The 25072-nt window shown below is 58.9% G+C and overlaps 7 protein-coding genes across 7 annotated transcripts; 4 read left to right on the forward strand and 3 right to left on the reverse strand.

Annotated features, from left to right (window-relative positions):
• Positions 1 to 701: 701 nt before the first annotated feature.
• HRG_11476 (glucose-6-phosphate dehydrogenase, NAD binding domain-containing protein) lies at positions 702 to 2608 on the reverse strand (the record flags this gene model as incomplete). The annotated part of the gene is made up of 6 exons (XM_044869946.1): positions 702 to 817; positions 887 to 1826; positions 1907 to 2251; positions 2321 to 2341; positions 2404 to 2479; positions 2589 to 2608. 6 exons carry the CDS (start codon positions 2606 to 2608, stop codon positions 702 to 704), a joined length of 1518 nt encoding a protein of 505 aa, XP_044714843.1.
• A 1646-nt stretch (positions 2609 to 4254) lies between these two features.
• On the forward strand, positions 4255 to 4896 carry HRG_11477 (ribosomal protein l35Ae domain-containing protein; the record flags this gene model as incomplete). The annotated part of the gene is made up of 5 exons (XM_044869947.1): positions 4255 to 4279; positions 4336 to 4345; positions 4486 to 4581; positions 4641 to 4741; positions 4799 to 4896. The coding sequence occupies 5 exons, from the start codon at positions 4255 to 4257 to the stop codon at positions 4894 to 4896; spliced, it is 330 nt and encodes a 109-aa protein (XP_044714844.1).
• A 4820-nt stretch (positions 4897 to 9716) lies between these two features.
• On the forward strand, positions 9717 to 11035 carry HRG_11478 (uncharacterized protein; the record flags this gene model as incomplete). The annotated part of the gene is made up of 5 exons (XM_044869948.1): positions 9717 to 9960; positions 10054 to 10134; positions 10195 to 10311; positions 10383 to 10483; positions 10544 to 11035. The coding sequence occupies 5 exons, from the start codon at positions 9717 to 9719 to the stop codon at positions 11033 to 11035; spliced, it is 1035 nt and encodes a 344-aa protein (XP_044714845.1).
• A 603-nt stretch (positions 11036 to 11638) lies between these two features.
• On the reverse strand, positions 11639 to 12105 carry HRG_11479 (VMA21-like domain-containing protein; the record flags this gene model as incomplete). The annotated part of the gene is made up of 3 exons (XM_044869949.1): positions 11639 to 11775; positions 11854 to 11945; positions 12008 to 12105. The coding sequence occupies 3 exons, from the start codon at positions 12103 to 12105 to the stop codon at positions 11639 to 11641; spliced, it is 327 nt and encodes a 108-aa protein (XP_044714846.1).
• Positions 12106 to 12855: 750 nt separating this feature from the next.
• On the forward strand, positions 12856 to 15954 carry HRG_11480 (type III restriction enzyme, res subunit domain-containing protein; the record flags this gene model as incomplete). The annotated part of the gene is made up of 4 exons (XM_044869950.1): positions 12856 to 13689; positions 13753 to 14746; positions 14801 to 14864; positions 14922 to 15954. 4 exons carry the CDS (start codon positions 12856 to 12858, stop codon positions 15952 to 15954), a joined length of 2925 nt encoding a protein of 974 aa, XP_044714847.1.
• Positions 15955 to 16768: 814 nt separating this feature from the next.
• Positions 16769 to 18827, forward strand: HRG_11481 (AIR carboxylase domain-containing protein; the record flags this gene model as incomplete). The annotated part of the gene is made up of 3 exons (XM_044869951.1): positions 16769 to 17606; positions 17684 to 18510; positions 18621 to 18827. 3 exons carry the CDS (start codon positions 16769 to 16771, stop codon positions 18825 to 18827), a joined length of 1872 nt encoding a protein of 623 aa, XP_044714848.1.
• Positions 18828 to 20268: 1441 nt separating this feature from the next.
• HRG_11482 (MYB-like protein) lies at positions 20269 to 20910 on the reverse strand (the record flags this gene model as incomplete). Its single annotated transcript, XM_044869952.1, has 1 exon — positions 20269 to 20910. One exon carries the CDS (start codon positions 20908 to 20910, stop codon positions 20269 to 20271), a length of 642 nt encoding a protein of 213 aa, XP_044714849.1.
• Positions 20911 to 25072: the final 4162 nt, after the last annotated feature.

The raw sequence follows: 25072 nt of genomic DNA on the forward strand, positions 1-25072 counted from the left end.
CGGGCGACGAGGCGCCAGCGGGAGTGAGGAAACGTATCCGGTTCGACAATGCAGGTAATCGGATGAGCGCGACGCGGTAATGATGGGTCTAGGGTCGTAGGTGGTTGAGCAAGGGCGGGTTGAGGAAAACGAATGGCGGCGACTGAAAGGGGACTGAAAGTCGCGAGGCGAGGACCTCTGGTAGCGGAAGCGCCAGATGGGGAGCCGCCCGGTCATGTGAGGCGGCGCGTGCACGGGCCACTTTCGCGGTCCGCAAAGCTTGTCGATGGCTCCAACCTTACATAATGGCCTGAGGCTTATATCCGCAGTCATTAACCGGACCCGGAGTCCCGACGTCAGAAGTACCAAAAGCTGCCACGCAGAAACCTCAGTTGCGCCAAAACTACCACACGACGACACTGCGATACACTATCTTCTATAGATTCCTTCCCGACCCCTTTAAGCGGCTTCTGTTTCATTTTCGAGATCTTGCGAGGCAGACGCCGAACTCGCAGAACCCGACCCTGCATCTCGTCGCCATTGTCCTGCCATCCTTCCTCTCCTTGAATCACCCAGATTCTGTCCAGACGGAGTTGCGCCACGCCAGAGAGCTGAGCAGTCGCTTGCACATGGTCAAATCAGCTGCGACAGCCATCAGCCCCATTGATCCGCCCAAGGCGCCCACACCATGTTCAACATGAGGGGCACCGGCGGCGACAGACTTACAACTTGTTAGGAGGGGTTGCTGTAGTTGTCGGCCACTGGTAGCCCGTCGCGTCGCTAAACTTGTAGCCGTACGAAGCCGTGAAGTCGTCCAGGACCGCGGGGCCGCGAGATCCTGTCGCGACAGGTGAGCAGGCTGTTTTTAATCGTGTCCTCGCCTCCCGTGGGCAGCGCGCAGACTTACCATAGGGGTATTCCATTGGGATGATTTCCTTGTTGTCATCGAGGTAATGGAGCAGCGGCGTAAATATGCGCCAGCTCGCATCAAGCTCATCGTCACGCACAAAATTGGAGTGATCACCCTTGAGGCAGTCGAGAACCAGGGATTCGTAAGCCTCCGGAATCTTGAGGTCGGAGAACCGTCGTCGGTAGGTGAGATCGAGTTCAGTGACGACGGTCTGCATACTCAGGCCTGGCAGCTTGGAGTTCATCTTGATGTAGACACTCTCGTTGGGCTGAATGCGCATAACAAGTTCGTTCCGCGGAATGTCCTTGAAGATGCCTGAGGACACATCCTTGAACTGAATCCGAATCTCCGTTTTCTGCTCGTTGAGTGCCTTGCCGGCCTTCATGATGAAAGGAACGCCGTCCCAGCGCTCGTTCTTGATGTACGCTACGAGCGCGCAGAACGTGGGACATCTTGAGTCCCTCGGGACCGTCTCGTCTTCCTTGTACGAAGGTTTGCTTCCGTCGAGAGACTTTCCGTACTGGCCGATGATGACGTTCTTGGGCTCGATGGCAGGGATGGCACGGAGCACCCGGACTTTTTCGTCGCGGATGTCCTCGGCGTCGAACGAGATGGGTCGGTCCATGGCGAGCAGAGTAAGAACTTGCAAGAGATGGTTCTGCATGACGTCGCGAATAATGCCAAACTCGTCAAAGTAGCCTCCTCGCCCTTCAGTGCCAAAGGGCTCTTTGAAAGAGATTTGCACGTTGTCGATGTGCTGGCGGCTCCACGTGGCACCCAGGAACGAGTTGCCAAAGCGCAGGATCAAGATGTTCTTGACCATTTCTTTGCCTAGGTAGTGGTCGATGCGGAAAAGCTCTTCTTCCTTCCAATCGGGTCTGAGGGACTTTTGAAGCTCGCGGGAGCTGGCGAGGTCCTTGCCGAACGGTTTCTCGACCTTGACAAGTACGTTTAGTAAGTATGCAGACAAGAAGCGGAGCCGTTGAAGCGAGAAGGGTTCAGGCAAAGAATGCTCACAATGACTCGGGCAATGCCGTTGGACGGGTAGCAACACTTCTTCAAGTGCTGGGAGACGGTGGTGAAGACGCTGGGCGGCAGGGCCATGTAGAATAGTCTGTTTGTCTCCGACTGACCCTTCTCGAGCTCTTGCAGATGCTTGTTGAGGTTCTGGAACGACTCATCCTTGTCGTAGTAGCCGGAGATGTAGGAGCACAAGCCGCAAAAATCATTGAGTTGCTGTTCAATCTCCTTGGTGGGTGTCTTCATGTAGGACTTGATGCGTCGCAGGTATTCGTCGTGGTCCATCTTGGTGCGGGCATAGCCCACGATTCTGACATCCTTGGGCAGAAACTGATTTCGATACTGCACAAAGTTAGTTAGGCTGTTTGCCGCGGTCGAAGGCAGCGACCGAACGGTTCAAGGGAAGCTCACCAGGCCGAAGAGCGCGGGGTACTGCGGATCAAGGTCACGTCAGCGCACGCCCGAGGCCCGTCTGGACCGACAGAAGCTCTCACCGTCTTCTTCTTGGCCAGATCGCCCGAGGCACCCAGCACGACAATTGTCGTGTTGTCCTTGAGCTCCACGGTATTGCTAGGGCGTAGCCGTCAGCATCATCGCGGGTGCAGTGCTTGCGTTCATCGTCAAGTGCCAAATCCGAGCTCGGCGACGTGGTGGGGTAGCAAAGGACGGATGGACGTACATTCCCTGCATTGGGTCCATGGCGGGCAGTAGCCAGATGGCACCGGGATCGATATGAGTGGAAGCGGCTCCGAAGACTGAGCAGAAGCTGTCGGGGCTGTGTGCGAGGGCTCGGTGGGATCTGGTGGCAATGGCGATATGGGTGGACGCTGTTGGGAGGTGCTTCCGGACGAGCCTGGGGTTAACGGCGGCGGGGAATAAATGAGGGAAACGGTCCAGGACTCCAGGCAGGGCGGGGGCCTCGGCCTGGGTGCAGTCGCTGCCTGGGCCGGATTTATCAGGCACTGTAAGTTCGGTCTCGGCGACCGCTTCCTACCAAAAAGGTGGGGACCCCAGTGGGCGGGGCCTGGAGCAGTGGGCACAAGACGATGACGACGGGACCTTGGTTCAACGGCCTCGAGCTGCACCGACATGGCCCTCGATGTGCCTGCCTCGGGACCGCTCGATTGCTGCCTCGAAGCAAGCGAACCGAGCTCGAAGCAGGCGAACCGCACTCGAAGCAAGCGGACCGCACTCGAAGCATTGCAGACCTCACAGCTACTTCGTGCTTCTGCAAGCAGTGCCTCGGGCTGCCGGCTTCCCTGCCCGGAGCTTCCGCTTGCACTCTACGCCATCGCCGAGGACTGTCTTGGAGCATCTGGACGTTTCAACGTGCTAGTGACTGAGTAGAATAGGTCACGACCACCACAAATCATGAGGCCCATCTGGACACGTCTCCTTACTAGGTAGCTAACTTGAACCGACACGGGGTGACGATGCCAATCCGCTCAGGACTTGACAGTTAATACCGACCCGGGCCTTCCAAATCGAGCCCGTAAGCCTGGGCCAGTTGGCCCCGCTTTCTGCTACTTGATTGGACCTTTGCATCCCTCGGTCATCAGGTTGACCGACAAAGAGAGAAAAACACAGTACAAGCGAGCAGAGGGAGGTTCACTTGGACATGAACTAGGTAAGTTAAGTTACTAGGTGATCGGTGCAGTATTGCAGCCTTTTTGTCGGGACATCTCCGGCCGAATCTGCGCTGGTCGTCTGTCCGGAGCCGGCGCAGTCTCTGATTCGGCAACCTTTGCTCGTCATAACGCCATGCCATGTCTCAGCAATGAGCCCGGCAGTTCTCGCGTTCAATGCCAAGAGGCCCAGCGGTGGTGAATCCATCGACGAGGCCGAGGACGGCCCGGCTGTTCGCAGCCCTCGGATGGACAAGACGCAATGTCAAGTCAGGTGCGCTGCGAGATATGTCAATCCAACTTTGAGCTCGCTTATCTTTGACTAGGTAGGTTGTAAGCAAAGCAATTGCCAGCACGAAAGACGAAAACAAATTGCTGCCAGGTGGAGCTACCTACCCAGGTAGGTAGGTACTTGGTAGTTTAAGTACCTAGGTACCTAATCATGCTCAGCCACGTGCGGCGTCATACCAGCCACACGATCCTGGCAAAGCAGCCTGCCCAGATTGCCCTAACAGCGCACGTGACCGCCAGGGCTCAAAGTTTTCGTGCTACGTAGAGTCGCCGCACACCAACAGCGCATCCATACCTCTTCTCCAGCCGACATCACGACAACGACGCGCACAGCATCCCGGGAAAGGTCTTTTAGATAAGACAGTTCCTTCGACTCTTCCCTTGTCCTTCTTTGTTGCTTGCGAGGGCGCAAGCCAGGAAACAAACACGATGCCTTCCGAGAGTGGTCACAGATGTGAGTTTCCCCTTGATCGGCGGCGACCGTCGGACTTTGGCTAACAATTCGAACAGTATACGTCAAGTAAGTAAACCCATGGCGACTCCGTCCTTGCCATTCGTCCTCTCCCGGACACTCAGCGAAACGATCCCCGCGAATACGCCGCGAGAAGAGCGATCCGACCGCGAAATCCGTGCAAACATGTGCTGACCGACGTGGAAAAGGGGACGCCACTTGAGCTACCAGCGCTCCCGTCACGTCACCCGCCCTGGCACGAGCCTGATTAAAATCGAGGGCGTTGACGACACCAACGCTGCCAAGTATGTCCCGCGATGGTCTTGTGTGCATAGGAGGGGCCGTAGCTTACGCCTCGTTGCAGCTTCTACCTCGGCAAGAAGGTTGCCTTCGTCTATCGCGGCCACAAGGAGATCCGGGGCTCCAAGATCCGCGTTATCTGGGGCAAGGTCACCCGGCCGCACGGTATATTTGACCCTGTTCAAAGTTTCCACGTATCGCCATCCGCTAATCTGGCTGCAGGGAACTCGGGCGTCGTCCGCGCCAAGTTCACCTCTCCCCTCCCCACAAAGTCTTTCGGTGCCTCCGTTCGTGTCATGCTGTACCCTTCGACGATATAAACAAGGATCCGGGATGGAGTTGGTAGCGAGGGCGGTTATCATTTGGCAGCATTGGCCGAGGCAAGGCCGAAACTTGTTGCCTCGGCTGGGGGCATTCAATTGAAAGATGTCAAACCCTACGAACCGACTCGCGGTGAAGGTGTGATTTGGTCTTGGTGCTTCGCGTGGTTCCGGCAGCCCGGACTTTGCGACCACCCGAGTGGAAAAGATGCAATCATTACCGGACGAGCATTGATATGATTCAAGGGGCCACTGCTTGTCGATGGGAGTGTTGTCGGCCGGTCATGCGGACGGAAGTGAGGGGCGAAATTACCACAGAAGTGATGACGGGCCAATCTCCCTCTGATCGTTCTGAGCCTATGATTGTTTTCGCGAATACAACACTCGCAGACTGCGACTCAGGCGGTGTGCTATTGCCTTCGCTGGTCATGTCTTGATGTTACATGCGTTGCAAAACAAGTATCTTTTTGCACAGGGCCTGCTCTGTACGCTGAGCTGGTGTGCGATTGCGAGGGTGACATGGAGTCCTCGACTGAGGCTACATGACGGGTACTCAATCCTTGGGCCATCCAGCTCACCCCGGCAACGATGAATAGGTTCGTTTGGTCCGTCGGGACTTGTGCCACGACTTGCGAGCCGGTCGAGCGTGTCGAACGACCTTGTCGGACGCATGGCTAGCGTAAGCCTCATGAGACGGCCTCCAACTCAAGCTCCAGACAGCCGGGACGATGCCTGGATCCCAGCTGCCGAAAGCCACGTGCCCTTTCCTAGACCGGCTGCTACGGGTCCACGGTCACTGGCCACGCGTCTGCAACAGGGCTGAGGAGGGGCGTCACCAGACGTTCCACCGCGGCCTTGCCCGGAGAGGCTCTACTGTACTGTCGAGTCTCCAGCCGACGCACATATATGCTGGACAGGCCGTAGTGATGATGCAAGGACTCGAGAGCTGGGTGACAAGTGCCTCTGAGCGCACGAGTGAGCCTTGAGCCCGCCGAGCCAAGGATTATCACGGCTGGTGGGAAGAAGTGTGTCAGTGACCGGCCCACGCGAACATTTATGTATTCTAAATAAAACAAGGCCTGTTGACAACATTGTCAGACAAGCGCGAGAAACGAGTGGCAGTAGAGGCCAGTAGAGGCGAGGAATGCTGCAGGACACGCACGCTCCTCCGTTGAACCAAGGAGTGACTAGGTCTTATCGCCACAGAGTTACGGACTACCGCTGAGAACAGTACAGTGCTCGATCGATATAGTACCCAATACCCAGGACCTGGAGTTTGCTTCGTGTAGGTTCGAATATTCAAAGGCTATCTAGGCAAGTGGGAATCTTGAGAACATATCTCCCCGCGGCCGGACCGTTCGGGGGTCTGCCGGCTCCGCGTTCTGCCGATGCGGGGCGAGGAGGGACAAGTGCGTGCAGCAAAGTCCCAGACGATCCGGAAAGGGGGCGATGTGATGGAATCCCGGGCTGGAAGGAGCACACAAGGTTTGGCGTCGATCGGGTGCATGTGTAGGATCATAGGATGTAGGCATTATGCTAGAGGCTGGATGGACTCGAGGCAGTCCATGCCAGCAGCCGTCTAGCGCGAGCGGGATACGCTGCCACGCTCTCGCGGCGCAGACACGAATAGAAGGGATGGGATGCGACGATGACAGCCTGATGACGACTGACACGGGGCACAGACGCACGAGTTGGTTATCGGATCAGCACCGATGGGCGGTTTCATCTCCAGGGGATTTCGTCGCTGTCCATCCGCGAACGGTCATTGATTGTGACTTATGATATACAGTATGTATGTATACACATGGCTCCCAAGACAGGTCGTCCAAGGCCGGGGGGCGCTGCGTGGCGTGGGCCGGCATGATAGCCAAGCATTCATGCATCCTAGATAGCAGGCGGCCAAAGTCGGAGCCCCCCCGTCCCATCGCCAGGGCTGCGTGCTGTGCCACAGAGTGGAGACGGGTGTTTATCCCGCTTCTGCTGCTGTTGTATGTATACACGGTGCCGTCGAGAGGGCATCGACTGGGCAACAAGGTCAGAAATCCCCAATAGCTCGCGGTCCATTGACTTGGTCTTTTATGTGGGTGCGACAACTGTCTCCCCAGAAGATGCCACCCCCCGGGCTTTGAGGGTCGACGTGGCATCTCCAGGCCTGGGCATCTTTCCCAGTTGGGTGCTGCTTTCATCATCATGCAGGGTTGAGGCCGTTCGCCCTGCTGCCTGATTTGCGCCTGGACATGGTTGCAGGCCAAAAGGAGGAGAGAGACTGTTTGCAAGCGACGTCGGGCCTCTCCTCATGCTGATTCCCAGGCGTGTGTGTGCCGCTGCAGCTGCACGCTCGATGGCCTCTGGTGTCTCTGAACTCTGCACAGGTGGTGTGAGGCGACGACCTGGAAACACGAGGAGAAGCAGAAGCGACTCGTCCCATGATTTGCAGGGTGCTGTGGCGCCGGACCCCTGGCTGGGGGAGAGACAAGCCAGTCCCACACCGCGTTTCGATGCATGTCGGAGGATGTCTCCAAGTCTCGTCAAGACGCAGAAAAGAGAGAAGCAAAGCTTGAATCAATATTTGCTTGATGGGACCTGCCGCTCCCCCTATACCGCTTGGCCAAAAGGGGGGGGGGGGGAAGAGGGGGTGCCCTGTCTTTCTTTCTTTCTTTCTTTCTTTCTTTCTCCTCCTTTCAGCTCTTCCAAGACTTGGCCCGTTAAAGTTCCAAGGCGAGAGAGGGCGGAGTCGGACGCGTAATGGAGCCACACCCATGCATTGCTTGCATTCTTTGGGGCGGGCTAGACGGGAAGGAACCTGCATGGAGAGGCATTGCCGACCAGCATATGACTAGCAGCCGTAGAATCAATGCAGCCACTGTGTGTTTCCCCCCCCTCCCCCCCTTTTTTTTTCTTTCCGGCTCGGGAGCTCGTCGGAGCAAAGCCATGGAACGTCGCGGGCGGCCTTTGTCGCGCAAATCAGGGGGGCATCCGTGCTTGCTCCAAAGGGAACTAGGGATGCATCTGGAGAAACTCTAGAGAACCCTTTCGGGGCAAATTCCTCAGGCCGGAGGCGGCAGGCACCCTTGCAACTATCATGGGGCGATGCATGCACTAACAAGTACCCGCTGGTGCTTGGCCCGTTACGGCAAGGCTCCCTCTCCTCGATTCCTCGGGCTCGCATTTCACAGTACCCAGAAAGAAGCGTTCGTATGCGAGATGAGGATGGGATGCCTGGGAATCACGGCGGGCTGCTGCTTTCCCAGTCCCCGGTTCATCAATGCCGTCTGCCCCCAAGTGGCCTTGCCGGTGGGATAGATCAGTGATCAGCTACCTTGTGTACCGAGAAATCGAGTCATGGAGGGGCTCCCACTCCCCCTCTCCTACTCGCCGGGCAATGTGGAACACGCACGCACACACACGGCTCCCTCTAACGCACGCAACCAAAAGCACATGCCGTTCGAGTTATATAGTACGGGGCCTGCCCTGCCTTGGCCGTGCTCTGCTCCATATAGTACAGCCTGCCAGCCGTCCTTCTGGCCCTTCAACAACCGAGCGAGGAATCCAATCTTTTTGCCTCCCATCTCGTATTGACGCATCAGGCGCCAGCCACCCGCCGTCTATTCCTTTTGGACCAGACCGTCGTCACGACTAGAATTGATTTCCTGTACGGCATCTGAATCCCCGCACGCGCCCGTATTTAATCAACCGCCTCGACCGCCAGCCAACCCGCCGCCCGGCAACGACGCATCGCAGAGTTCCATTGCCCTCAGTCATTCAAACGGCGGTCCCGCCCCGCTGCCATCGAAGCATCCCGACGACTATTACGGAACGAGCCCTGCCATCGTCCGCGCGACCGACTTACCCGGGTAACCGACCAGCGGCATTCTCGACTCGTCGTGTCTCACCTCCAAAACTCGACACACGGCCACTGAGACCATTCCGTAATAGCCGCCGGCTCACTGACGTCAGTAAGTCTACAGGGAGCCCAAGGGAAAGCGTGCGCTCTGCTGCACCCTGCAGTCGGTCCAGCGACCCCCTGCCATTCGTTGTGCAGCCCGCACGAGACGACGCCCTCCGGCAGATACTGTACGCTTGTCCAGGAGTCTTCCGCCTCCTTGGCTGCCGCCGACGGCTGCATTGTTCCGTCGTCAACGAGCGGCAACCGTTGAAACCTGTCGCCCAACTTCCGCCGTGCGCCGACTTTCAATTCTACTTGCTTTCGTTTCTGCTGTGTTCCGCAGGCACAAATCGTTGCCCGGCCACGTTGCGACTGCCGATCGCTGGCTATACTATACATCCAGACACATACGCACTGCACGTGCGAGTCACACTGGACGAGTCGGTCTGTGTTTTGAAAAGACCTGCGCCGAGTGAACAAGGCAGACGCTGTCCGCTTTTCCTCCCGTCAGGCTTACGTTGCAGCGCTCCCCGCTGTCTCCGCCTGCACCCACCACCCCCTGCCGTTCCTGCGACAGGCTCGTCGCTGCACTTGAGCTCGTCCAAACCCTGGTAACCGCCCAAGCCATCTGCCGCGCTGCAGTCTCTTCCGTCTCCAGACGAGGAAAAAAGAAGGCGGGAAGAAAATCTACTATCACTCGGACTTCCAAGGCCGACCCTACCTTGAGACGCCCGAAAACCGGTCGGCGCCCAATTGACTCGCTCCCAGTCGCCCCCGGCTCATCTTGGCTGCACACGCACGCCATCGCAGCATCCCCGTCTTTTTTCATCCTCAAGCTCGATCCCGCTCCACCGACAACCCTTGACGCCGTGCCAGGCCCCCCCGGTCTGTTCGTCCACTTGCTCAATAAAACAGCGACCTCCCGCCTGCCACCATGGCGGCCCCCGCCGAGCAATATGACCACCTGCTCCCGCAGTCATCTCAACATCCACGGGTGCAGCAGCGACCCAACGAGCAATACTCGCAACAACAAAGGCCCCAGACCAAGCCACGCAGCTACAGTGTCCGCTCCGAGAAGTCCCATCGAAGCGGCGGCAGCAAGTCGGATTTCCCCCACGAGTCCAAGACTCTGCAGAGCAAGGCGGATCCCTCCATGGCCATCAACGAAGCAGAACCTGGTACGTCCTGAAATGCCTCTCCCTCCCTCTTGGCCCGTTTTGCAGCCGCCCTGGCCTCCGTCCGACATGTCCTGCCGCTAAACTGTGGCCCAGCTACCATGGCCGTCATGGAGGAGTCGAATCACGTTTCGCTGCGCTCCATGCAGCACAAAGACACATGGGGCAACCCGATCGGTAAGTTTTCGATCCCAACCGCCTGTGTGCACCGACGTGAGTGAAGTTGACACCATCCAGCGGACCCCGACAAGTCGAACCCGACCCGTAACCGCTGGGAACGACCACTTGACACTATTCGAGGTTTCGAGGCGGCAATCGACGGTGGATACTCGCGCAAAAGTCTGATCCGCTCAGGTACGAACTGAACCTGCGTTGTTCCTCGTACCTCGCCAAATGAGACGTGCCAAGCTGACTTGCTGCTGCAGAAACGCAGACATCGGTAAGCTGGAGCCAGCAAGACGGTCCCCGCCCCCCGAACCAGCCACGATTTCCCCAAGACGGCTACTACAGCAACCGGGCGCCATCGGTCAGGACCGACGCCCAGTACGGCGGTACGGCGAGAGACAGCTACCACGATTCGCAACAGGGTTACGGCGCCGGCTATAATAACGGCCGGCCTCTACCTCGCGATCGCAGCCTGCGGATGCATCCCGATCAGCAATACCAGACTCATGGGCGGGAGCAAAACGTCTACCCCATGCCACATAAGGATCGATCCTACGAGACGGTGACGTCTGCCGGCGGCAACTCTGACCCCGCTGGCTACCAGACAGACCCGACCAGCAGTGACAACAGCTCCGTCGACCACCGGGTCGCTCCGGCTAAGCGCCCGGGCCCCAATGACCATGGAATCGGCTTCAGCCAGTCACAACCCGGCTTCGCCGTCAGCGGGGGAGGCAACGGCCATGCCAACCATGCCTTACCATCCCCTCCCGCCGAGGCTGGCCACTTCGACAACGGCTCCAATGTGCCGCTCAAGCAATCGTCAGCACTGAGCCGGCAGGTTACACCGCCGCACCACGATGGCCCTGAGAAGCGCAAGAGCTGGTTTAGTCGTCGCTTTAGCAAAGATACCTAGAGCATTCTCAAAGTGAGGGCCGGAACCTGGTCCCGCACGACACTTTTGCACCCATGATACGCGATGCGAGTTTCGGGAGTCCTGGGCCAAAAGAGAAGTCGCCCGAAGGAGTTGTAGTATTGATTTGCAGTGGTTGCTTCAAAAGCGGCGCTGCCCTCGGAAATGACGACACATGGCTGCTCCGGCGGAGTGCCGCACCTGGCGATTGCTTGGACGAGGCGCTTGTTAGGACAGTGTTGAAGATAATGAATTACGAGTCTTGCATGAGGCATCGTCGGATGCGTGCTCTAACAAGGTTTCAGGACGTGGAGAAGTTTGGGGCCCGGAATCAACAGACGATGCATCCGTTGAGGGCCAGAACTTTAGGCATCATGAATTACCAAGTTTTTCTTTGTGGAATATAGATGAGGGCGCGGTAACGGTTCAATAAGGACCGGCCTTTGGGACAGATTTATGAACATGACAAAAGGAGCAAGGCGCGATCAGGACACAATCGAGGTTATCCGCCCAGTAGTCTCATGTGACGAGCTGTCCGGTGTTGACGCAAGGTGGCGAGCAAGGATGAAATACGAATGGCACGGCCTAGAGATACAATTGGCAGCATCACCGGTCTTTCCTGCTCTCCATCTTGCTGGCCCCCTTTCTCTCGGATTCATCCTCGTTCATGGCCACGACGACATAGGCAATCAGCACAACGTTTGCTAGAAGCGCAGCCAAGGCCCCGGCGTATGACGAGTTGCCTGCGACGGGTCAGCGATGAGGGAGGGAGGGAGGGAGGTTGTTGTTGTTGTTGTTGTTGTTGTTGTTGCTCAACGTGCCTTTGAAGACTGTGTCGACGGTGAGGAAGTAGGAGCCAATGGGCACGACAATCATGGCCAGGGTGAAGCCCAAGAGTTTGAAGATGACATGCCTGTTGTGGTGGAAGCCGGGTGTCAGTGCGGATAAGCGGGCTGCTGATATCTGCTGGCTTACTTGGGGACTGCCGGGGAGATGTTTGACTTTTCCTCGGGGGGGTGGTCGTCCTTTTCGAGGATGGTCTTTTCGGAGCTGATGATTCGCCGCGTCGCCATGGCTGGGGATGCGTGTTGGCGGTCGCGAGGGCGAGTGAGTTTGACGTGGGCGTGAGAGGTGAGGTGAAGGAGGCTCGTCGGCGGTGATGATGGACGTCCGTTACAGTACAGCCTGTAACTACGGTGCACCGTGTATCTTCTCCTACAGGCACTAGCGGTAGCATGCAAGGTACAACTGACTCGTGGGGGGTGATGAGGTCTGATGAGGTACTGTACCTAGGTACCCGGAAAGGGGACGGACGGAGGCTTGACGCGACGGGTACAAGACTGCAAGTACCTACTGTTCCCATAAACCCGTCCTGGTAGACTATAACTTGGTACGTGGTGTATTTGGAAGAGCGCAGCTGCTCGAATGCGATATTGTTTCCATTGGGTGTCAACAGAAATGCATGCGTTTGATCCAAGGCTGGGGTGCGGCTTGAACGAGGAGTCGTCATTCAAAGAGGCCCGCGCACGTGACTTCGCGAAGCGTGCAGTGGCGGCTCAGGCGCGTCTAAGCCCGTCACGAAAATTCCACTCAAAGTCGAGCGCACCCGCCACCAGAGCCGCAGCCCACTGGCGAGCAGGCGGCAGACAACCGACTCGACAGCCCAATTGATCCTCGTTTGCTTCTCTACCTCGTTTTGAAATTGCTCTTCTCCGAACAGATACCAAGAATTGGCACACGTGGCCCCCTCTCATGCAGTGCTCGCTTCTATCCCCCCAACTTTCGTCACCCATGACATTGCCCCTTTTCCCACCTTCTTCGCAATGGCCTATGGTTCGTCGTCCCCTTTGCCGTCGCCGCGGCATTTGAGCTCTGTGCCCCGAACGCCTTCTTCCCGCGCACGAGCATCGATACCGGCCCGCGACGGCGACGAGCTTGCGGGCGACACGATTCCCTGTTCGCCCACGGCCTTTTGGCGGGGCCCCGATTCCACGCAACCGACCCAGATTCTCTCCCGCCCAACCCTTCACTATCCACCAGAGCCATCCTCGCCCGCCACCGTCGTCGAGGTGCCCGCCTCGTCTCCATTTCAGCGCAAGGAAGCGCCGCGGCTCGGCTTGCGGCTCGCTCCAGCGGGCACCGTTTTTCGACCGCCGGTCGCCGCCATGGCTCCCAAGCGTCCGCCTACCGAGCCCATCAATCTCATATCCGACGATGAGGACGGTCTGGCGCCCTCCAGAGCAGATATCCGCCCCACCACGTTCAAGGCACAGATGGCCGCTTTTGCCTACAACCCCGCCACCGAGGAGCGGGAAACCAAGAAAAAATTGAGACAGGTGTACGACGCTCTGGGCGGTACATATCCGCCTGAGCAAGTTAGAAAAGCGCTCAAGGCGTGCGATAACGACCTCGATGACGCCATCACCTGGCTGGAAAGAGAGCCGCCGAGCCAGGGCAGGCGTGCACAGCAGCAGCAGCCGCCTGCGGAACCTCGAGGCCGTAGGCTGGTCTCCAAGGGCACATTAAAGAGATCGGCAAATAATTCTAGTTCCTTACCGCCCGAGCCACCTGCCACCGCTATTTCGGGCCCGCCGAAGCAGCCGCGACGTCGTCTGGTCCAGGGCTTGCGGAATCGGAGCGACTCGTCATCTCAGAGGGTTGATCCCCCTGCGCCTTCCAGCGACGACCCCCTAGTGATTGACCTTGTTGACAATGATAAGGAGGACGCCTATCAGGCTGAAAACTCGCCCGAGCCCAAGGAAAATGACGACGACCGAGCCTTGGCCTGCATCAACACTAGCAGGCTGCAAGAGCTAGCGGCCATGACCGGCATGAAGGAGAACCTGCTCGAGCCGCTGATCGCCAGACGGCCTTTCAGCGACCTGGCTCAGGCGAGACGCGTCACCTCGGACAAGAAGCCCGGATCCCGCAAGGCCGCCAAGATCAGCATCGGCGACTCTGTCGTGGATGCCGTTCAGGTGTTCCTCAACGCCGTCTCCGCCATCGACAACGTCGTCGCTCAGTGCGAGCTGAAGGCGCGGACAGTCAAGAGCGTCGTGGACACATGGGACATTGACTCCTTTGGGCACGATAAGAGAAGCGGGCGGGCGACGCCGGATAAGGACATGCCGCCGACTCCAACGAGTATCGTGAGCTCGAGGTACACGCGTCCTCTGGTACCACAGCAACCAACCCTCATGGACGGGCACTGCGAGATGAAGCCCTTTCAACTGTTTGGCTTAAATTGGATGTCTTTGCTGTACAACTATGACATTGGCTGCATCCTGGCCGACGAGATGGGCCTGGGGAAGACGTGCCAAGTCATTTCCTTCATCTGCCATCTGGTCGAGGAGCACGAGCGGCAGGGCCGCGGCAAACGGCCATGGCCCAACCTGATTGTTGTTCCACCCAGCACCTACAATAACTGGCTGATCGAGTTTGAGAGATTTGCCCCAGACCTGTCTGTCATTGGCTATCGAGGCACGCAGTCGGAGCGGGCCGAGATCGCGTGGGAGATTGACCAGGAGCCCGATGCCTACCATGTGGTCCTGGCCACGTATTCTCAAATCAACTCGGATCAAGACGTTGAGGCAATGCAGGCACTTCGCCTGAACGCGGCCATATACGACGAGGGGCACAAGATGAAGAACCCCGAAACCAAGCTGTACAAGGACCTCCGGCAGATTCCGGCAACATGGAAGATGCTGCTGACAGGTATGTCGGCTTCACCGCAGGGCGCTGCGGCCTGGGCTAACTGACTGTTCTCAGGCACGCCTGTGCAGAACAACCTCCTGGAGATGACGTCCCTTCTCAGTTTCATCAACCCCAGGATGTTTGAAGGCTGCATGGAACACATTCAGTACGTCTTTAGCCAGAAAATAACCATCAGAGACGTCTCGAATGGGGCATTCCTCTACAACGAACGGGTGAAGCGGGCTCGCACCATCTTGGAGCCGTTTATCCTGCAGCGGCGCAAGGACCAGGTCCTGTCGGACATGCCGCGAAAAATCAGCACGGTGGTTCATTGCGATATGAGCGAGACGCAGCGGCCGGTGTACGACGAGTACGAGGAGACATTCAGGCTGGAGCCGTCGCAGCGTGTCGGACGGACTGTCGGACGTCAAAACGACCAGAACAACGTGTGGATGCAGCTCCGAAAGGCCGCTCTGCACCCGCTCCTCTTCCGACGCCAATTTACGGATAAAAAGGTCGAGGCCATGGGCAGGATTTTGATGGACAAGGTCCCGCAGTCGGAGCTTCACCAACCGGACCTCAAGCACCTCATCCAGGAGCTCAAGAACGCGTCCGACTTCGAGCTCCATCTCTGGTGTCGCGATTACCCGCGGCTCCTGAAGCAGTTTGACATTCCGCCGTCGGCAGAACTTGACAGCGGAAAGGTCAAGAAGCTGCTGCAGCTGATTGGTCAATACCAGAAGAACGGAGACCGCGTTCTGGTGTTCAGCAAGTTCTCGCGGCTCATTGAGCTCCTTCGGGAAGTGCTTGCTCGTCAGGACATTGAACATCGAGTCTTGATGGGCAACACGAACGTCTCGGAGCGGCAGACGCTGATTGACGAGTTCAACGGAAACCCCGAGATTCCCGTCTTTCTGCTCACCACCGGGGCTGGCGGTACGGGCATCAACCTTACCGCGGCGAACAAGGTCATCATCTTTGACCAGTCGGACAACCCGCAGGACGACATCCAGGCGGAGAACCGGGCGCACCGTCTGGGCCAGCAGCGAGAAGTGGAGGTGGTGCGGCTCATTTCCTCGCACACCGTCGAGGAGCTCCTCTACAAGGCGTGCCAGAAGAAGATCGAGCTCGCCAACAAGGTGACCGGTGCGGTGGAAGAGCCGGAGGCGGAGGTGAATATGGAGAGGGAAGTGCGGAAGTTGATGGAGCAGGAGATGACGCCGCCGTAGGGTAGGCGGTTGAGGGACGGGTTGCAAGCATGGCCACGGCCGTGTTGGTATACGGAGACGGTGGCCTCGATGAAAAGGCTGCGTGTGTGACGTCTGGCGCAGGATGCGCTTTGCAACGAAGAGTTGACGACGGTCGCGAGGGGAGAGAAGGTGTCTGCACTGCTTGCGAAAGGAGCATGGCGAAACAACGCGCATGGATTGCGTTGGGCGAATTAGAGTCGACGGACGGATAGAAGGATCGGTGTAGGCGAAGAATGAAGACGATGCTGCCTGCGGGTGCTTGATGGTTGTCTCCTGGTGGATGAGTAGGCATGGGTGTGCTTGGACGTGGAGGCGTGAGCGATGTTGGATGTTGCACGGTGAGATGAATGGAGTTCAACTCGAAGCGAGGCACCGCATGCTTGAGGGGTGTTTGTCTCAAGGTGACTCTTGAAGTTATTCTGCTGGGGATACAAGGTTGGCGTCTGGCGGCTTTTTCCTGAGCAATATGAAACTGAAGAACTAAGTAAACGGCATCTCTCGCCATGATTTGATACCTAATAATAACCTTCATCTCGAGTACTTTTTTCTATCCCAGGTCGATAAGGCAAGATTGGGTTGACTGGATTTATCTACTACCTAATTAACTTACAGGTAGTTAATAAAAGGGGCCTTTATCTGCAAGCGCCGCCCCGCGCAATCTTTTCATGCGCCGCCCTCCTCCAACTACACCTCTTGGCCGCCGCAGTCATCCACCGCCGTCACTCTCGACTCGCCTCCGATGGTCACTGGAGGAAAATCCTCTCGCTCTTCTCTGACTTGCCCTCCGCCCCCAATGTCCCGGCCGCCCGTGATTGGATTACTCGGCGGCGGCCAGCTGGGCCGGATGCTGTGCGAGGCCGCCGGACCGCTGGGCTACCACGTCGCCGTGCTGGACGAGGACGGGTGCCCGGCCAAGCAGGTCAACGGCAGCGACAAGCATGTGTGCGGGTCCTTCAAGGACGCCGCCAAGGTGCGGGAGCTGGCGGCGCGGTGCGACGTGTTGACCGTCGAGATCGAGCACGTCAACGCCGACGTGCTCGAGGACATTGCCGTCCGCGGCGTGCCCTCCGCCTCGGGCGAGCTGAGAAAGGTGCCCGTACACCCGTCGTGGCGCACGCTGCGGCTCGTCCAGGACAAGTACGAGCAAAAGGAGCACCTTCGGGCAAACGGCATCCCCGTGGCGTCGCAGATGGCCCTCGACGGCGGCGAGCTCCTGGCCGTCTCGCTCGGGCACGCCTACCACCGCCTAGCCTTTCCCTTCATGGTCAAGGCGCGCAAGGGCTCCTACGATGGCCGCGGCAACTTCAAGGTCAGCGGGCCCGACGACTTTGAGGCCGCCATTGACGCCCTCGGCGCCCTGCCGCTCTACGCCGAGAAATGGGTCCCGTTCGCCATGGAGCTGGCCGTCATGGTGATCCGCACAGAGGACGACGATGGGGAGTGCACGGGCGTCTACTCGTACCCGGCGGTCGAGACTGTCCACGAGGACGATGTCTGTAAGACGGTCCTGATGCCTCCGCGCAAGGTGGACGCTGCCGTTTGCGACAATGCCCAGCGCGTTGCCGAGCAGGTTGTCCGGAGCCTGTGGGGGAGGGGCGTCTTTGCCGTCGAGATGTTTCTGCTGCAAGACGGTGAGTCGGACCTCTTTTCTCCGCGGATGAGAGTCGCCAGCCAGGCATGGCCTGCTCACGGAAGCCCCCCTTTTCAGGAACCATCATGGTCAACGAGGTCGCGCCACGGCCACACAATTCGGGCCACTACACCATCGAGGCGGTGCCGTACATGTCGCAGTACAAGGCGCAGCTCTGCGCCATTCTCGACATTGTGCCCAAGTCGCTGCGCCTGACGCCGCGGGTTGCCCAGGCCGCCATGGCCAACATCCTGGGCGGCGCGAACCCGGACTCGCACGACAAGCTGGTCGGCTTGGCCGAGACCGAGTATATTGACGGCACCGACATCTACCTGCACCTCTACGGCAAGGCGTCCAAGCCCGGCCGCAAGATTGGCCACATTACCTTTACCACGCCGTCTCCGGACGTCGACCTGCTTCGCACCATTGGCCCTTTTATCAACCAGATCGACGCCATCAGGCAGCAGCGCCTCGACGCGTCGGCCAAGCAGCTGCGCCCCGAGGCAGCGGGCGCGTCGGCGTCGGCGGACGTCACGCAGACGATTACCAAGGCGGCCCCCTCGGGCGGCAAGAGCTCGCGCGACGCCAAGTCGCCCCTCGTGGTGGTGACCATGGGCTCCGACTCGGACCTATCGGTGCTGTCAGCCGGCCTCGACGTGCTGGAGCGCTTCGGCGTGCCGTACGACTGTACCATCACGTCGGCGCACCGCACCCCGGCGCGCATGGCGGAGCTGGGCCGGGCGGCCGCGGCGCGCGGCGTCAGGGTGCTCATCGCGGCGGCCGGCGGCGCGGCGCACTTGCCGGGCATGCTGGCGTCGGAGACGACGGTGCCCGTCATCGGCGTTCCCGTCAAGGCGACCCATCTCGACGGCAACGACAGCCTGTTGAGCATTGTGCAGATGCCGGTGAGTGCCTAACAGTTGGACCCCAATCGCTTCTGTCTTTGCCCTTTCAGCATTTCCGCGCCCTGTCCCCCACCTCTTGATCACCCTGGCTGACAACTGGGGCGGCAAAGAGGGGCATCCCCGTGGCCACGGTCGGCATCAACAACTCGACAAACGCCGCCCTGCTGGCCGTCCGCATCCTCGGCTCCCACTACCCCGAGTACCGCGACCGCATGGCTGCGTACATGGAGGGCATGCGGACCGAGGTCGAGGCCAAGGCCGCGCGGCTCGAGGACGTCGGGTACCAGGCGTACCTGGCCGGGGGGAAGACGGCGTGAGCGGGCGAGGTGCGGTGAAAAGGGGCGTTCTTTACAGGTTTCTTTTATGCCATGTTAAACTTTTTTTCTCATTTGGGACTTCCATCGTCGCATTTCGTCATTGTCTGGTTATACCCCTTTTTGCTTGAATATCCACCAAACCCTGCACCGACCCCAGGACTACCTACTACTGACGGCCCGGATGGCATGTGTACAACGGGGCCAAGATAGCATGCTCTATAGAAAAAGAACAAGTCGCAAGATTACTCTGCCCTTGTCTCATTCCCCTTTCCCGCGGCTGGTGGGGATGCGCGCGGATCCCCGGCGCCAAAGGGGGCGGTTGGCGAAGGGCCCTCGGGGCTGATGCCAGCGGCTGGAACAGACTGCCGTTGGCCATGCCATGCCGCTCTCGTGAGCTCGCTGTTGCTCATCGCGGCGAGGAGCAGGCAACGTTGCACGTGTCCGCGTCCTTCCCGTGCCGAGAGAGAGCGCGGGAGCCCGCCACGCGAGGTACATGCACGCCCGCGCACCGCCGTCCTCGAGGAATTCCACACGGAGACAGAAAGCCCGGGCTGGCCATCGTCCAAGATCGCAGAGGCACCCCAGACTGAACCTTGCACCAGCCCGCCAAGCCTCAAGGGAGGACGAAAGGGACCCAAGACAGGTATGGGCGAGCCAGCGAAGGAAGGGGGTGACTTGCGGGCGAGACATTGCTTTGCTCGTCGCGTCAACGAGCTTGGCCGGGGGTGCTCGACGATGTCCTCACGCCTGCGCGCGGGTACCTTTGTGAGTGCTACTTGGCTCTGGGTGGAAGCACATGGAGACACGAGCGCGAGGATGAAGAAGGGGGGAATGGCCAAATCTTGTAGAATTGGGCCTGCTCGTCCTGGCCAGGCGAGCAGACGCGAGCTCGCAAGCATTGCTGTCCCTCATCGGGGACCTGTATGGATATCATGATAAAAGTGCAACCCAGTGCGCCCTGCACCGCCGAAACGAGGAAGAAAAAGAAGCCCTCCAAAATAAAAATAAGGCAAATCGAGCCCAGGACAGATACAGGAAAGAACGGGAGAAGAAAGACGACCGTCGAGCCCAGCGGAAATCTCCACAGAGCCAGCTAGTGTTCAGCTGCCACTGCCTTCCCTTTCCTCCCTTGCCCCGGAATGTGTATAAGCGCCAGTGCCAGACTGTGTGTGCGGTTGCCAGATGCCGCCGTGGTGGTTGCGACTACATGTGAACCAGGTAAAAGCCCATCTATCGGAAATGCGAAGAAGAGATGATGCGGGGAAGCAGGGGAAAATGCTTCTCAAACGATTCAAAATGGGGTATAATGCGGCGAATCGAAACAGGCAAGGTGCTCAATCACAAGTCCGTCAAGGATTGGTTTGAGGAAAACTCGACGTGGGAAATGGCTGGGTAGGAGAAATCCAGGTCGAGAGACCATGACGAGAGGGGAGGCCGGCCATTACCGCCAGGTGCCATGCAGCCGGGCCCTTCGACTGGGCCCCCTCGCCTTGAGGCCGACGTCGCCCTTGGCCATGAGACTCTTCCAGCGCCGGCCGACGCTGTGGCGGTCCTTGCCCAGGCTGCGGGCGCAGTCCTGCCACTCCGTCTTGGACAGCCTGAGCTTGTCAAGGACGAGCTCGACGAGGATGCGGTCGTCGTCGGCGCTCCACTCAGCACCGTCGTTGTCAACGTCTTGGCCATTGTTGAGCAGGTGCATGTCGTGAAAGTCGGCGCGGGCAAGGCCGAGGGGGAGCTGTTCGGGCGCGATGCGAGAGCACTTGGGCGTCGAGGGCGTGGCAGGCCCGTCGTCGGAGAGGTGCGAAGGGGCAATGTCGAGGTCGCTGTCAGCGTCTTGCTCCTCGCCGTGGCTCAGATGGTCGGCGTCGTCGGCGCGGCGTCGCTTGTTGGGCCCGGACGGCGAGGCGGGGCGCGGGGTGCGCAAACGCAGCTTCGGCGGCATGGGCGCGTGAGCCATGGGGGGCGTGGGGAGAGAAGCCAGAGAGGGCCGAGGGGCCTCGGCGACGGGCGTGGCCACGAGGGACTGCAGGGAGCGGCAGGCGACCATGATGTTTCCCAAGGACGACTGAGGCGGCGAGAGCATGGGAGGACTGGCGGGGGGGGAGACGAAGTGGGCGGGCTGGCGAGGCGGGCGAGACGAGGGCCGAGGGGAGAAGCATGGTGTTTTGTTGCCCGTCGCGAGTGAGGATGCCGCAGAGGGGAGAGGAGAGATGGGCGTTTTTCTCTGCTGTTTCGATTCGCGCGTCGAACAAGGGCTTGTCGCGGATGCGCCGAGTGAGTCAAGCAAGCCCAAGAGGTGGTGGAAGAAGAGAGAAGGGTTGAAGTGGGCGGGTAGAAAGAAGCAAGTGAGGAGAAGAAGACGGGAATTTCGGGGTCGCGAAAGCAGGGAAGATGGAAGAAAAGAGGAGAGAGAGAGTGAGGGAGGGAGAGAGAGAGGGGGGGAGGGAGAGGGAGAGGGAGAGAGCAGAAGATGTATGCGTATGCGTATGCGTGTGTCGCGAGAAAGAAAGGAAGGGACCAAGAAGGGAGGATGGACTTTTTCCGGGGTACTCGGTACTTGGTATTCGGGACTCGGTACTTGGTACTTGGTGGCTGCCTGGGTTTGGGCGTTGAGAGGTGGGATGGCAAGTTTACATATAGCGGGCAGAGTGAGTGAGTGGGAGGAGCCGGCTGAGAGATGGAGGGTGCATGGGCCCGTACCTGCTAAGTTACAGCGGCCCACTGTCTCAGCTGTCACTCCAGGCCTCCCCCCCACTAACCTCGACCGGTATTTTAGGCCTGGACGGCCGCTGCGGATACAGTAGCGTAGCGTGGCGCGGCGCCAGGGCCGGCCGGCCACAGAGGCTGAGGGCGAGAGAGAGGGAGAGAGAGTGTGTGTGAGAGAGAGAGAGAGATGGATTATGTTAGTACTTGACGCGCTGCTGCTCAGCAGGTACCTACCTAGGTGGCTGCCGACAGACGGGCAGACGAAGACCGACGAGTATACATACATACGACGGAGAAGGAAAAGGAAAACAACAGACAAGAGACTGACTGACTGACTGATTGACTGCCGATGGCCCGATGGACAAACGCTGACCCTCGGCGGCACTGCAGCGTACTCGTACTACGTAACTGCATGTACTGTGCAGAGAGCCGCGGCGCGCACTGATGGAGGAGGCTTCCCCCGGCCCACCACAGGCGGCAGCACCAGAACACCATGGCCGGCTGCGGTACCGGGCGCCACGACGGCGGCACGCGGGGCCCGCCAGGTACACCCGCCCGCTCGTGCTCGTGGAGGGGGGCCAGGCCGTGCTAGCACACGACACGGCACTGTACCCAAGTACTGCCACAGCCATGGACACTCACAGACCGACTGGCGGCGAGAAAATGCACTGGGCGTCATCGGCATTTGGGCAACCTCAGCGAGCACAACAGCTCTCCGTCATCCGCATTGCTTGGCCGCCTCTCCCCACATCGCCGTGCCTCGTGGGCCCCCCTCGTCCTGTGGCAGTGGCTGGCAGAGACAAGCCGTCCAAAACAGAGAGAGAGCAAGAAGGAAAAAACCCCCGATGGGCGCCCGGGCTCCTTGCGCCTCCATCATGACGGCTCCATTGGCCCCCCATCCCCCTTTTTTCTTGGACGAGGCGCCGCCCCCTTTTCCGCTTCGTCTTTTCCCGTGCCTCCCTTCTTATTCAATGTTTCTTCCTTTTTTAGGGAGAGGCAAGAGAATATTGGAAACAAAAAGGCGCCCTCCGAATCTGGCTCAGGATCATGTGGGTGTCTCGCCTCCTCTCGCCCCCTCATGCAAGCACTTTAAGATGACCCTGTCGTCCCGCAACGGAGCCGCCCTGCCTCTTGCCCCCCTGTTTTCCCCCCCCCCCCCCCTCCTCCTCTCTCTCCCTTTGCTCCCCCGGCGCGCTGTTCCGGAAGCCAACTTGCGCGGATGATGTGCAGCAGCAGCAGCGGCTTCTTCATGCGATGCGCACGCAATATCCACCACGGCGCAACCCTTGCATGTGCATGGTCGCATCTCGTCGTTGCTTTTTTTACCTCTTTGGGGGTTCGCCCGTCCTCCATATCAGTGTGCGTCGGTTTGTCCATCGCCATCATGGCCTCATTGCCTTCATCGTCTCCCCCTCTTCCCCCTTTGAAGCGTACTCTCCCGTAGATGGAGAGAGAGAGAGAGAGCGCGGCAATCACGCTGCGCCTCGTTGATTGACGCCGGACATGCAAAAGAGATCCCCTCCCCACCTGTTTCAAGGGCGGCAGAGGGTGGACAAGAGAAGAAGCAAAAGTAAATATCTTGAAAGGGCGCTTGACTCGGCTCGCGAACCCATCCTCTGCCCACTGTCCGGAAGCGTTGTCTGCCAAGATGGCTCGGCCTATACAAGGTAGAGAGTCCTGCCGTGTGTTTTCGTAAACCCAAAGAATCCTACTGTTCTTTCATTTTTTTGGCAAGCATCCTGTGGCCATCGTGGTGCATTTTCGATGCTTCGGGAAACGGGAATTCGATTCGAGACCCCCCGTCTCTCCCTTCTTCCCTCGCCCGCCTCCACACACACTCGCTCTCACACAAGCACCCTCTTATGTCTCCCTCGCGCAAATCCTTGTCGCAGACTACTCCTCGTCTCAATAAAAAAAAACCATTGAACCCTCCGACAACCCATGGGCCGAGCGGGGACAACGAACGAGACTCTAGTTGACAGACAGCATTTCCCAATCCGGACATGTCTCGTATTTTTTGCCAAGGCTCGTCGGCTTCATCAGACAAAACGGCGACGGCTTCCTGCAGGGGTTGCGGGGGGAACCGATGAGCTGAGCAGAGACCGGATGCGGAAAGGAGAGAGAGAGGAAAGGAGGTTTGATGCCGTTGTTGCTCCTGCTTTGCCCTTGCCCGGAGATGCGAGCTTCGGCTGTTGGTCCCCGGAACCGACTCTTTTCTTGTGACCAGTCCGTCGACAGACAAGGCCTGCCGGCAACTGCTCTCCTCCATGCCCCAATGCCGAAAAGCACCCTCCACACTCGGACGGTCGGACCCCGAAAGCCTTGCCCGATCTCCACCCGCCGCTTGGCATTCACTCCCTTCCCCCCCCTCTCTCGTCGACGCTGAGCGCAGCGCAACGACGGCCAGAGCCAATCCATTCTTTCTCTTAGACAGCGGTCCTATCCACTTCTCCCCAGGGCTCTGCCTTGGCCTCACTCTGGCTGGAATGGGCATCTTTCGCTGTCGATAATCAAGAGCGGCCGGGGCAGGGGCAGGGGAGGAGCAGGGGGGGACGTCCGATCCCGATTGGGGGTGGTGACGGGAGTGGGGCCCTCTGCGTGAAAAGATGGAAGAAAGACTCTGGCTTACGAATACTGTACAATGTACGGAGTAATGAAATGGCTAATGCATGGCTAACGCGGAGAGATGACGACGGTTCAGCCGTGGACAGAGAGACGCGTCGGCTGGATCGCGCGACTCGGACGCGTCTCAACGCGCCTTCCATTTTAGCCTGCGGAGCTCTCAAGTGGGTATTGTACAGACGTACGTACTGTACGTAGGTACCGAGTGCCCGAGTGTGTGTTGAGCGGGAAGAGGAAGAGAGAGGCCAATCAGAGGCGGAGCGCAAGGCACAAGGCTAGAGTAATTATGTGGAGCGCCTGTTTCGGCAGCAGCGACCCCTTCCTTGCCTTGCCTCCTGGAAAGGTCGTCGACATCACCCATGTACAGTAGGCACCCCACCTAGGTACGTATTGCGTGCATGCCCTACAGTATCTACCTAGTACCTACCTTACTTGCCTAGTACTGTACCTATCTACAGTACAAGCACGATAAAGTGTGTGCATGTACGGAGTACGGAGCACCTCGTCAGCACCCTCGTGTCACGAACGAACCGACAAACGCACCGAACCTCGCCATCTAAACGAACAAAAGTAAACCACTGACTTGCTCACCGGCAGCCGCGAGCTCTCCCCACAGGAGCATGCTGTATGATAAACACGCGTCCAAAGTGCAGGACAACCTCCCCTCCCGTCTCGAGTCACGGACCTTTGCCGTCGCCCTCCGTCCGCTCCCGTCATCCAATCCAAGACACGGGGGCGGTTCGCGGATCAGACAGACAGTTGCATACCTACTACCTACCTACCAAAACACATGTCATGTAAACGCGGATGGACAACCGGTTAAATGACATACGCACCCTTTTTGCATTTGCATGGAAACACGCCTTTGGTGGTGGTGGAAAAAGCCGGCAGCGGCGCGACACGACAAGGCCCCTCCC

This window comes from Hirsutella rhossiliensis (assembly GCF_020360975.1).
Source record: "Hirsutella rhossiliensis strain HR02 chromosome Unknown scaffold00021, whole genome shotgun sequence".
NCBI classification, from domain to species: domain Eukaryota; kingdom Fungi; phylum Ascomycota; class Sordariomycetes; order Hypocreales; family Ophiocordycipitaceae; genus Hirsutella; species Hirsutella rhossiliensis.